Source organism: Leptonotus elevatus, chromosome 13 (assembly GCF_054856555.1).
Source record: "Leptonotus elevatus isolate MCC_2025b chromosome 13, RoL_Lele_1.0, whole genome shotgun sequence".
NCBI lineage: Eukaryota > Metazoa > Chordata > Actinopteri > Syngnathiformes > Syngnathidae > Leptonotus > Leptonotus elevatus.
In genome coordinates this window covers 8,054,194-8,066,538 of record NC_141251.1, presented here as the reverse complement: position 1 = coordinate 8,066,538, position 12,345 = coordinate 8,054,194, and the positions used below count along the sequence as shown (strand labels likewise).

The 12,345-nt window shown below is 39.5% G+C and overlaps 1 protein-coding gene across 1 annotated transcript; it reads left to right on the top strand.

Annotated features, from left to right (window-relative positions):
• The first annotated feature begins 4,512 nt into the window (after positions 1-4,512).
• On the top strand, positions 4,513-11,427 carry LOC147163699 (uncharacterized). Its single transcript, XM_086093777.1, has 5 exons — positions 4,513-4,764; positions 6,426-6,485; positions 6,575-6,692; positions 6,768-6,943; positions 7,946-11,427. The coding sequence occupies exons 2-5, from the start codon at positions 6,483-6,485 to the stop codon at positions 11,174-11,176; spliced, it is 3,528 nt and encodes a 1,175-aa protein (XP_085949903.1). The 5' UTR covers positions 4,513-4,764; positions 6,426-6,482; the 3' UTR covers positions 11,177-11,427.
• The last annotated feature ends 918 nt before the right edge of the window (positions 11,428-12,345 follow it).

Below are 12,345 nucleotides of genomic sequence, written 5' to 3'. Positions count from 1 at the left end.
GACGGTCTAAAGTGACTTGGTCACACACATTCTGATGATAGCTTTCTCCTCAAATCAAGTCACCCGAATAAGGACCTGAAGGACAGAAACCGAACATACCAATTGCGCAACATCATTTACATATTAAAAGCCTTTCATGCATATGCAAAAGACAAGCAACCCCAGACACCATCGCTGCAAGTGTTTCCCATAAGGCACTACATGTCTAGACTGTCAGTCAATAGCAAATCACTCATATTTATATAACAGGACTAAAAGGGTTAAATCCTAAATGAATGCTCAGTCTCACGGGCGGGTGGGGAAGAAAACTCACACAAAGATGTTTTTTGTTTTTTTTGTAGTATCAACTCAGTTATGAGTATAAGATTTTAGAGCATCAATCAGCAAGGAAATTTCAGTCTTGAGTAGTAATTAATCAATATTACATGGCCTTTCACTTGTATAGTATTCTAAATTTAGCATTCTCATTTACCTATACTGGGGTTCAGCATCTTGCTCAAGGGCACTTCAACATGGTCACCAGGACCTGAAGATCGAACTCGCAACCTTCTGGTTGGGAGATGAACACTCTACCCACGAAGCCAGACCTTGATGGGCTGAAGCTTTGCATGATGACATACAGTATATGCATATTGCAGTGTGTGCAATAGTGTTTGGATACAATGCAGTGTTCACCATTCACAACTGTATTCACATGTGTCATCATGGGATTCCATCGGCCCGGCATGAGTGGTTGTCTGTCATAGCAAAGGATGTGGGTTTGATACTTCAGCAAGATAATACTGCCAGTAGCTTCCGATGCTGTTAATTGTAAATAAAACAAGTTATTGGAAGAAATTGGAATTACATGATTAGTGAGCCAGTTTACAGGGTTATTATAGTTTTGGAATTTTCAGGGTGGGTCTGTTATTTTTCTTTGTTTTAGTAAAAAAAAAGAAAAAAGAAGCTTAGTTTTATTTGAGTTTTTGTTAGTTTCAGTATTAGTTTACGTTTTTATGTGTATGAATTGTGCGCAATATTCAATAAACACCATGGTAAAATGAAAAAAAGTAACACTTTTCTTACCTAGCTTTGCATTTTGGCTAAGTTAAATTAAAAAAAAGTCATCTAAAAATGCTTTTCTATTGGCTGCTGCTAAATGACCTCACTTCTGTGTGACACACTTTCAAACGTCTTTATTACAGGTAATGTCGAAATAAATATACTTAAAACGACATTTAAAATCATTGTATTCAATTCATTACCAAAGACTAAAACAAAGGACATTTTTGCTGGAATGGTAGTTTTAGTAATAAAATGTAGTTTCAGTTGGTAGTGTTTAAAAAGCATTTTCGTTTTTATTTGATCTCGTTCACGAAATAGTTTTTAAAATTTTAGCATTAGTTTTTCCGTTAACTCTCTGCATCCCAGCTTTGGAACTCACTCACTCACACCACTTTCAAATTCTAAGTAAAAACTAATGCCTACTCACTATAAAGGCACTTCAATGATTATTTTTTTTAATCCATTCAAAAATATATATTCTGTATTATTCTACTTTTAACTACTGTTTATTGATGTACAAGTGTCCTTGAGGGTCTCGAAAGGCACTTACAAATAAGATGTACTATTTCTTGATGGGCGAGTACCAATAGAAGGTATTGGTGTCAATACCAGCCTTATTTTAAGATATTGGTACTCATGACTGCAGCCGATACCAGCCCACTTGTGGCTGTTTTACGATCAGGAGCTAGAAATTAGAAGAGTAGAACATTTCCATTAATTTCTTGCAATTTAAAGGGAAAATACCATATTTGGATATATAAGTCTTTCTTTTAAATGATCTGTCTTTGTTTTGTTTTTTTGTGTGTGGAAATTTTATGAATTAAAAGTACTTAGTATCGGTATTTGTAACTACCCGGGTAATCGTCTGGAAAAAAAGTGATACTGAAAAACCCTATAATAATAATAATACTTAAATTGTTTGAGTAACTTTAAATTTAAATTAATCACTTTCCTCAAACTGTTTGAGCTGAACTAACAGCAGATTTTAAAGTAAGAGAGCAAAATACTGTCGTAAAAAAAAAAAAGCACTTTCATTATTTTTTTTTGCATAAAAAATGGATTACTGTCTTTGCTGTGACTAAAAAAAAAAAAAAATCAGTCAGCTGTGGTTTGTTGTTTCACTTCTCTCTTCCAAGTGCCTACACCCTTCTCCAGCTCGCCCATGCACAGTCATTGCATTGTATTAATTTGTCAGCTGGGCAGGGTAGTGACTCATGCTGCTAAGCTTAGTGTGCATCTTAGCAAGAAAAGCTTACTTTTTTGTCAGGGCCTTCGCGAGCATGTCACCGCCGCTGTGTGCATTACATAATCTCCATTTCATGTGACATTAAACTGGCAAGCGCATTATGTTATTATGAACACTGCAAGCATCTTCTAACAACACCCAACTGGCCTTTAAATGTGCATTTACATGCTAACCCATCCGCCAACGTTAGCTTAGAGCTTTAAAAGAGTTGATATTGTGTATTTCGGACATTTTTCTGCCAAAATACCCGAAGGACGAATAATTACAGCAACCATAATCCACTAAAAGTAGATTGTCAACTGTAAGTGAGCCGCAGCACAGTGGCCAAGATCATTCTGCGGTTTAAGAGGACAGGTTTTACTCAGAACAGGCCTCGCCATGGTTAGCCCAAAAAGTTGAGCGCACATGATCAGCGTCACATCGGAAAATACCGTAGAGCTGAAGAGGTTGAGGTTGAAGGGGTGGGGGGTGTTAGCTTGTCAGTGCTCAGACCATACACCGCTTTTGAAGCAGATTCACAAGAAAGCCCGCTAACAGTTTGCTGAAAACAAGAAGACCAAGGAGATGGATTACTGGAACTTTGTCCTGCGGTCTGATGAGACCATGGTAAACTCATTCGGTTCAGATAGCCAAGCATGTGTGGTGGCAACCAGGTGAGAAGTACAAAGACAAGTCAAGGGCAGTATTCCAACATGGTTAATGACCACTGCATAGAGATCCGGACGTCACGTGACTATTTCTTTGAACACGCCCCCCCCTGCGGCAGGAAAGTAGCGGCGCAGCGTTCATGGATTAGATCGGCGAGGAGCGCTAAAGCTAGCGGTTATCCGTCAACTTTCCGCCCAAGAGCATTGACAGTCACTTTGATGACAAGGACGTGATATACATGCGCGAGGTGGACATGTTGGATTGTTGATGAAGTGTCAGGAGTGCTTTGTTTTTTCAACTGGGCGACGCTGCTACGTGGAATTTCCGCTATTGCCGGGGAGGGCTTTGAAATTTGATCATTCAAAGGCTTTATAAATTGATACAATCCGGATTTATTTCCCCTTTATGTGTGGTCAATTAAAAATTAGCATGTCTTGCAGTGTTATTGTGGTACGTTAGCAACTTAGCAGCTGCTAATTCGACCGCGGCCGCCGTCATTAATGCCGTAAAAAGTCTTCTTTATGGACGGTGTTGGTCAGTTATTAAATTAAACTGTGTAATATCTATTAAACCGTAGCAGCACAAATGAAAGCAACAGATTATTTCTCCCACATTTTGCGTGTGGTAACAGTTAGCATCTGCTGATTCAGCCACCATGTATAAAGTGCGACACTGGCTACGCATTGGTTCCTCTTTTGGTAGCCTGGAGCATGCTCGATCCTTTTTTTGCGTCTTCTCGCTGTGGCAGCTGGTCCACAACAGCTGTCGATCCTTGTTAAGGGTGGCGTTTGCCGTTGACTCAAAATGGCAGGCGCGTTTTCTATGCTGGCAAAATGGCTGCGCTAACGCCCATTTCGGGACTCGTGAGGTCAACGTCCGGATCTCTATTGCTAAAGAGGCTGAGGGCAACGATGATGAACTGGCCAAACATGTCTCCAGACCTAAACCCTATTGAATTATTAAATGGAAGGTGGAGGAGCATAAGATCTTGAATAACCGCCACCTCCATGATGTCATCATGGCGGAGTGGAAGAGGATTCTGGTGAGAGTTAAGGCAGTATTGGAAAATAATGGCGGCCACATCAATATTGACACGGTTGGAATTTTTACGTAGGGGTGTGTTCACTTTTGCTGCCCGGGCTTCAGATGGGTTAGTGATTGTTTTTTAAGGCAGCAGTACATTTTCACTGTGTCATTTCTTCAGTGTTGCCCAGGGATAGATAGATAGACGCGTGACATAATGATTGTTTGATTGTCACATCAGTTATCACTCTGTTTTGAATTCCATTCAAAAGAATTTACCGCCGATCGAACTCCATGTAATATGTGAATTGAGGCTTTGCTATGCAGTTAAAAACAAAACAGCAGTCACATTGCAGCCGCTGTGATAAAAGCCTAAATGTCACAAAGGTATTGTTAAGACAACTATTCATGGAAGTAGAATGAAGGGTTTGTCTCGTTCTCTGTAAACCTGGTTAGTCCAGTTACAAAGGAGTGGTGTGTTTCTCCCTGCGATGGCTTTTTTTCTCAATGTGCTTCTCGGCGGGTTTCGACTGCCAAAAGGCCTGCATGTCGCTCTCTCCGACATACTTTTAAACTGAGGTGCGTGCGCGTGTGCATGTGTGTGTTGCAAGGGGACAGAGGGGGCATAAGGAGAGGCGGTGCCGATGTGGCCCGACCTGTTCTCCTGGTTGCCATCAGGCTTCTTAGGCATTTAACTGGCAGCTCCTTCCCATCCTCGCGACAAAGCAAGCGTGGCACGCTGAAGAGGAGACATCTCTCGCTGGGCTTTCCTTAGGTGGAGGCGTCCCCGGGAGCAGGATACAGTGAGTGCACCGACGAGCTTCCCTTTCTTTAGAGGCAAAATTAAAACGTACTTCATTTTGAAGATGCATGTGATGCAGATGAAATAATTGGGCCTTTCTGACTTTTTTGCAAGAGGGGACTGATTTTGTACACGTGCTGATTTAAATCATTTAACAAGGATGATTCGGTTTGGTTTGAATAAGTGACATTATGATTATGATTCGATATTATCGATATATTTTAAAGTGGAGCGATTTAATTCGGCTTGTTTCATTTGCATATATATACTGTGCATATATATATATATATATATATATATATATATATATATATGTATGTGTTAGGGGTGTCAGGTGATTTAATCATGATTAATCGCATGACTTCAATAGTTAACTCACAATTAATTAATTGCACATTTTATATCTGTTTGAAATTTACTATTAAATATATAATAAAAATGTTCTCGTATTAAAATAAAAGTGGAAAAATATGTTAAACTAATAGAAATATGACCGCAACTTTTTGCCATTGTCACAGTAATTTCATAGTAATTCGTCAAATTGAGTTAAAATTAAAAAGATGTACTGTGCTGAAAAAAACAAACGAGTGTGACATTGATTTGATTAGATGGCATAATTGCTTGAGAATTTGTAAGACATTGGTGCATTTTTCTTTTCATATTAAGAGCTATCTAATCTTTAACATGAAGTAACTTCAAATTCTGCACATTTTTAAAATTGACCCCAGTTTCCACAAATATATGCATTATTATTAAATGGATTACTCCTAAATTTTGACGTGGACGTGTCTGCTGCATTGCGACTGGAAGGGGCGGTCATTAATCGGCCGTTAAAAAAAAAATTGTGGCGTTAAAGGAACTTTAAATTAACTCGAAATTAATGCGCAAATTTGGACACCCCTATTTATATATATATATATATTAATTATGTGTGTGTGTGATGTATATATATATATGACATACATACATAAATTTTAAGCAATTGCTGTGATGTGTGAAAAGCTAAAATATTAGTGTTGGTTTTGTAGCATTAAGCAACATATTGTTTGGTATTTGTTTACCTAATGCACACATGCACAATCCCTGGGGTGGATGTGTCGCAAATCGCAATGTACCTTGTTGAGTTTACATGCGGAGATGTTCGGGTGTGGTTGACAGACAGACTGTTATGTGACAGAATGCGCGTGTCAATCAGTGTGCGGGAATGCAAACCGACTGGTCCACATGCATGCATTCCCCTGCAGAGGCCTTGGATTCTTGAGGTGCGGTGTTGGAGAGGGTGTTGTTGTTTTCTGTGTGTCGCGGGACAGCTCAGGTTAGGAACATAGACCACATGCAAGCAAAATGGGGATTAGATTAAAGTGAACCCTCAGAATGATTCCTTATCCAACTTGTTGGGCTCTTTTGTTTTGATGTATTTGTCTTATATCGGGTACTGCTAATGTGTTTATTTCGCATGGTTACTTTAAAATGGAAAATATGTCTCCACTTAATGTATGACTTAAATTTGGTGAAGGATTCTTTAACCTGTACTTTTTCTTGTCACGCAATTTTTTGGTATAAAATTGTATATATATCACACGGGTTTGTTCAGTCAAATTTTTGTCATATACTGTTGTGCATTGATATCTAATCAAAGAAAACTTTTTTCCCTATTTCCAGAGATACATGTGCAGAGCAGCTTCCATGATATGTCTAAATAAACACACCTAAGATATAATGGTGAGTAAAAAAAAAATCAAATGATCCGATCATGAACATTGTTTTGCTTGAGTCTGAGAAGTCACAGTCTAAATCAATTTGTGCCCAAGAGCGCCGACAGCATGAGCAGCTATTATGAAAACGTGGTCTTGGATAATGCTGGGAAAGGGGCCATCATTCGAGGAATCCCAGATGGCATAGTTGGTGGATCCAGTGGCGTGCAGGCGGGTAAGCCAGTCAGTATGAACCCGGTACGCATCTGCGCATTTGAGACGAGTTTCATGAGTTTGCAATTGTTTTCAGCGGAGGACATGGTAGCGGCCACCATACACCTTGATCATCTCAGCCCAAATGAGGTGCAGAACATCCTGAAGGTGCTGCAGCCATACGATAACAACATGAAGGTGGTGACAAAGAAGGAGCTCAGCGCCAGTGCCAGCCTCAGCTCGTTGGAATCAGACCTTCAAGACCCATCCGAGGTCAATATTTAGCATTCAAACCAATCAGGAACAAAAAGCAAAACAATCACAATGAATAGTGTATATTTAACATTTTATTGTAATCAGTACCAGTATATCTGGTAGGTGACTGATCCAGTTACACAATATCTTCCTGTAATGTTAAGAATAATGTTGTACTTCTATTGGTATAAAGTGTGGGGCATTTTTGTGCTACGTCCACTTTAGCACTTAGATTGCTAAATGCTAAGATAAACTAAGATTAAGACGGCTAGCAAGTTTAATGCCGCAAATAATTGCTTGGGGGGGAATCAATTCAGCTTTTCACTAACATCTGGCTGTAACTGGTTTAAAGCTTTGAACCGCAAATTGCAGAAAAAAATCATAAGTGTATGAACTCTGAGCAAAAATCATACTCGCTAAACTTAACTGGAACGAAATTATTTTCCGTTAATGTGTAAATCAGCCGGAGGAGTGGCCCAAAAATGTAAAAGTATATTAATATAGTATGAAATATTTTACATTATATTATTCATCAGTAATGTTATTTGCTTGTTTTCATAACAGAGTTCTGAGTTTTGACTTTGACTTTTAAGGTCTGCACAATAAAAAAATAATAAATTACAGCAGAACATAAAAAAATAATATATATATTTTTTTAGCTTTGATCATAGAACAGAAAATACAGTTTGATACTATATACACAATTCACATTTAAGAAATAAAAAATGTTGATTAATAAAACCCTTGCTTCAGTTCCCTGGGATTAACCTGCAAAATAAAAATAAAAATAATAATAATAATGAATTGCTCCACAAAATTAGAAAGTTGCTCCGCAAATGAAGTCATTGATTCTCAAAACTGCTCCGTGAAGAGAAAAAAAAAACACAATTTCGAACCTTGTGCGCATGAAAGTGACATCATGTTTTCATGAATGGTTTTGAAAGCTTGTGTGTTTTTTTAACTTCTGAAAATAGTGTTCACCTTTTTTCTTTTTCTTTTTTTTTTCTTTTTACTCAACAGACACTCAGCGGTGACTTCATAAGGAAGAGAGATCTGGACATATCATCTGAGAAACACATGTTTTCTTCTGATAGCCTGACAGCAAAATTACATGCTGCTCAGGCTGTTGCGGGAGAATTCAATGGTTCACTGGTCAATGACCTTCCTAATGTCAACCTCACAAAACCGTCAGCTGATGCTGGCGCAGAGTTGACCTTACCCTCCCCTGGAATGATTGATGCAGATCTTGATGGCGCCCTCACCACACCCAATCTTAGTTTGGCAGCTCCGCAACTCAACAACTACAGTGCTTCACTTGATATTGACAAACCGCGAGTAAAGTCAGGTGACCTCAATTACAAAGCCCCACACTTTACAATGCCAAAATTTGATGTACCTGTGTTAGACGGTGGCCTAAATCTTCCCACTGTTAACGGCGAAACACAGGGCCTCGACCTGTCTTTACCAAAAGTAGGCATTAATGGAACAAAAATGGATCTGAATGGACCAAGAGTGGATTTAAATGGTTCTGATGTTCATTATGAAATACCAAATGCTGACATTGATCTATCATCAGATGCTTTCAAGCGGCCATTCCAAAAGTTAAATGGACCCCATTTGAAGTTTAAAAAGCCCAAACTTCCGGGTGCAAAAGCTGATCTGGACTTAGATGCGGGCCTGAGCACACCCAAGGTTGATTTATCTGTCCCCAAAGTGGAGGGTGGATTACGTGCACCAGATATTGACGTTAATTTGCCAAATGCTGACCTTAAAGGCCCTAATTTTAACATTCAAGAGCCACATTTGGATGGAAAATTTGTCTGGCCTCATCAGAAATGGAAGAAACTAAAACTAAAAGGCCCAAAAGCAGATTTAGACCTAGATACGGGCCTGACTACACCAGATTTAGATCTGTCCACTCCAAAGCTTGGGAACGGCATTAATGCTCAGGTGGCTCTCCCAAAAGCTGGCTTAAAAAGTCCCAGTTTAGATGTTGAGAGTCCAAATCTTAACATTGATACTCCATCTGCAAAAAAGAGCTGGCACCTGAATTTGAAGAAACCCAAATTACCTGACCTTAAAGCGGACACAGATGTTGATCTCTCTGTTCCGAGCATTGATGGTCATATTAATGGACCAAATGTTAACCTGAATTCACCCAATGTAGATGTCCATTCACCAGATGTGGACATTGAGGCTCCATCAGTTAAAAGCAAGTTCCCGACAATAAAAAAGCCCAAGTTTTGGCTTGCTGGACCCAAGTTGAGAAGTCCAAGTGTTGATCTCGATGCTGATGTGAAAGCGTCTCCTAAAAGGGCATCACTTCATGGCCTTGATCTGAATTTACCCAATGCTGACATAGATGCATCTGGAAAGATGAAATGGCACACCCTGAAAAAGCCAAAATGGACCATCTCGGGTGCTAAGTTTCATGGTCCAGATGTTGATACGAATGTTTCAACGCCTGACCTGAGTCTCGCAGCTCCAAAGGTTGACGGTCAGCTAAATGCAGACATTGATGCTGACGCTCCATCTGGAAAATTCAAATGGCTCAAGAAACCCAGGTTTGGTACACTGAAAATCCCCAAATCTGATATTGATGGTGACATCGAGGTGCCAGATGTGGATCTCAGGGGATCTGATTTAAGGGCAGATGTTGATCTTTCACGAAAAATTGAAACATCAGACATCAATATCAAAGGCCCTAATTTAGATGTCCACACGCCTGATAATAAACTGAAGATGCCAAAACTTAAAATCCCCAAACCTGGAACTGGGAATTTCAAATTTCCCAAACTAAACTGGCCAAAGGGTGAAAAGCCTGATCTGGATATTGATGCTGATGTGAAGGGTCCACATCTTGATCTGGCACCAGATTTGAGCCTTTCGACTCCCAAGATTAATGGCGGTGTTGCTGCTCCAGATGTAGATCTGCCTACAGCGCATTTAAATGTTGATCTACCTGATGCCCCCAATGCTGACGTAGGATTACCACAGCTGAATATTTCTCGCCCTCAAATTAAAAACTCGGGTGTTGACATTAATCTGCCCAATGCAGATGTAAAGGCACCCAATCTGCATCTGCCCGATCTCAACACAAAAACATCAGGCCTGAGTCTTGGAAATTTCCGTGCGCCTAACATAGTCACCAAATTGCTAAATGGTGACCTGAAAGCACCCGACGCCAGGCTCAATAGTCACGTTCCGGATGTGGGTGTCAAAATGCCCGCCGGAGATCTTAAAGGCCCGGATGCACAGTTAAAAACACCAATTCTGGGGTTAGATCCCCAGCTGGGGGACTTTACATTGCCTCATTATAATCTTCCGAACCTGGATCTTTCAAGCCCTGGAGTAGAAGTTCCCAGCGTTCATCCGTCAGTTCAAGCTGGACTGGACACACCTCGGGTTAACATGGGTGCACCTAAAGCAGGTGCAAACATCTCTGTTCCTTCAGCAGATTTAAGTTGCCCCAAGATTAAAAGTAACATAAACGGACCGCAAGTAGATGTGGAAGCTCCAAAGGTAGACGCTGGTGTGGAAAAGCCCAAATTGCCACATTTCAATGTTCCAAAACTAAATTTCTCGAGTTTGAAAACTAAAACTCTCAGTCCAAAAGTGTCACTTGACGGCGAAATCTCACCTGCCGCAGTCTCTTCCCCAGAAATGAGCACCAACAGTCCTGAAATAGCAACCAGAGCTGGAGATTCTGGTTCGCCCAAAAGTAAATTTAAATGGCCCTTTAAATGGGGATTTAAATCCCACTCACTTAACAATGAAGAACATGAAAGCCATCCTGACGCGGGTGCTCCCAAATTCAGAGTACACACCTTGCCCAAACACTGCATAGACACTAAAACAGAAACGGAAGATATCTTTAACTTGTCCAAATTTGACAGCGAGGCCAAGCATTACGTCGTCAGCAAAGGAATCCGTTTACCGGTAGTAAACGCGCCATCAAGAAATGGAGAGAGGATCGACATCATGGAGAGGTTGAAAATGGCGATGGAAAAAGCACCATCGACTAACACCTCGCCGACAGAGGAGAAACCCGTCAGTCTGGGGACGCCTTCTGCGAGCCTTGACGCCTCTGGAGAAGCAGGAGACGCCGCTTTAGTTCGAGGAGGGACTTTTAAAGTGGAGAAGTCGGAGTTCCCGTTGGGCTTCATAGAGCTTGCGAGTTCAGCAGAAGAAGCAGACGATAATAACAAGTTATCATTAGGCCTCTCCAAAATGCTCGTACTCGATGCCTGATTCAGACGTTTACTGCTCGGTCGCTGAAATGAAGAGAGCCGTTCCTCTGAACTATGTGCATATTCCTGTTATTTATATATATACATAAATATATATGTATGGATTTTTATCTTTTTTTGTAAGATTAATCTGCAAATGTGCTCGTTGACAACTGTTCCATGTTCAGACATCATTTTCCTTTTAATTAAGTAATTGTGAATGAATGTGATTGAAATCTTGTGTTTAATAAAACACCAGTATATTAAAATATATCCACTGATGACGGAATTATTATTTTTTTGTATCAAAAGTAAACATGAAGTGAAAGGATGCAAGAGTAGTGAAATTTAATTTGTACGGACTTGGATTTAGGACTGCAGGGTTGGAGGTAGTGTTAATTTTATCCGCCATTTTTAAATTTAGTCCCAGTTTTAGTCCAGCAATCACGCTTGCTAGTTTTTATCAGTCATCCGGTTTTTGTTTATTCCATTTTTAGTCTTGCATTTTAGTCTTATTTATTTAAGTCCAAAAAAACATAATTTTATTCATCTACTTTTAGTCAACAAAAACTGCCAACATTTGAGTCTAGTTTTAGTCAGGACAATCATTTTACCCCTGTATATTTTTTTGTCAGCAGATTATGTTGAACATTTCAGATCTAAAACTATTTCACATAAAATTTTATATTATCTTTTTGATTAAAAACAACTTGACACACAATTACAGTATATCAAACAAGTGGCTACTATGGCTTCATGCTATGAGCTAGCAAATTAGCCAGCATTAGTTAGCAGTCGGAGTAACATTATTGTTGGAACGTTTTAGCTGTTGGATTAATGTTACGTTGTTAAAATATAATTTACTTTTTTTTTTTTTAAACTGTTCACCGTAAATCCACCTCTTGTCTGTCGCTAACTGCAGATTATAATAATTTTCGTCTCGTTTTTGTTCATGAACTAAATGTCCATAGATTTTAGTACATTTTTCATCTCGTCTTCATTAGTCTACAAAATGTTTGTTGTTTATTAATGACGGTTTTAGTCCAGTCGAGTTTTAGTTTAGTTTTAATAGACGAAATTAACACTAGTTGAAGGTCCCAAATTCCCAATCCTGTAATGATACAAGTCAATTAAAAATGAATGTTTGTAGTACTGAGAAGACGGGTTACACGCAAAAATCGATTCCAACGT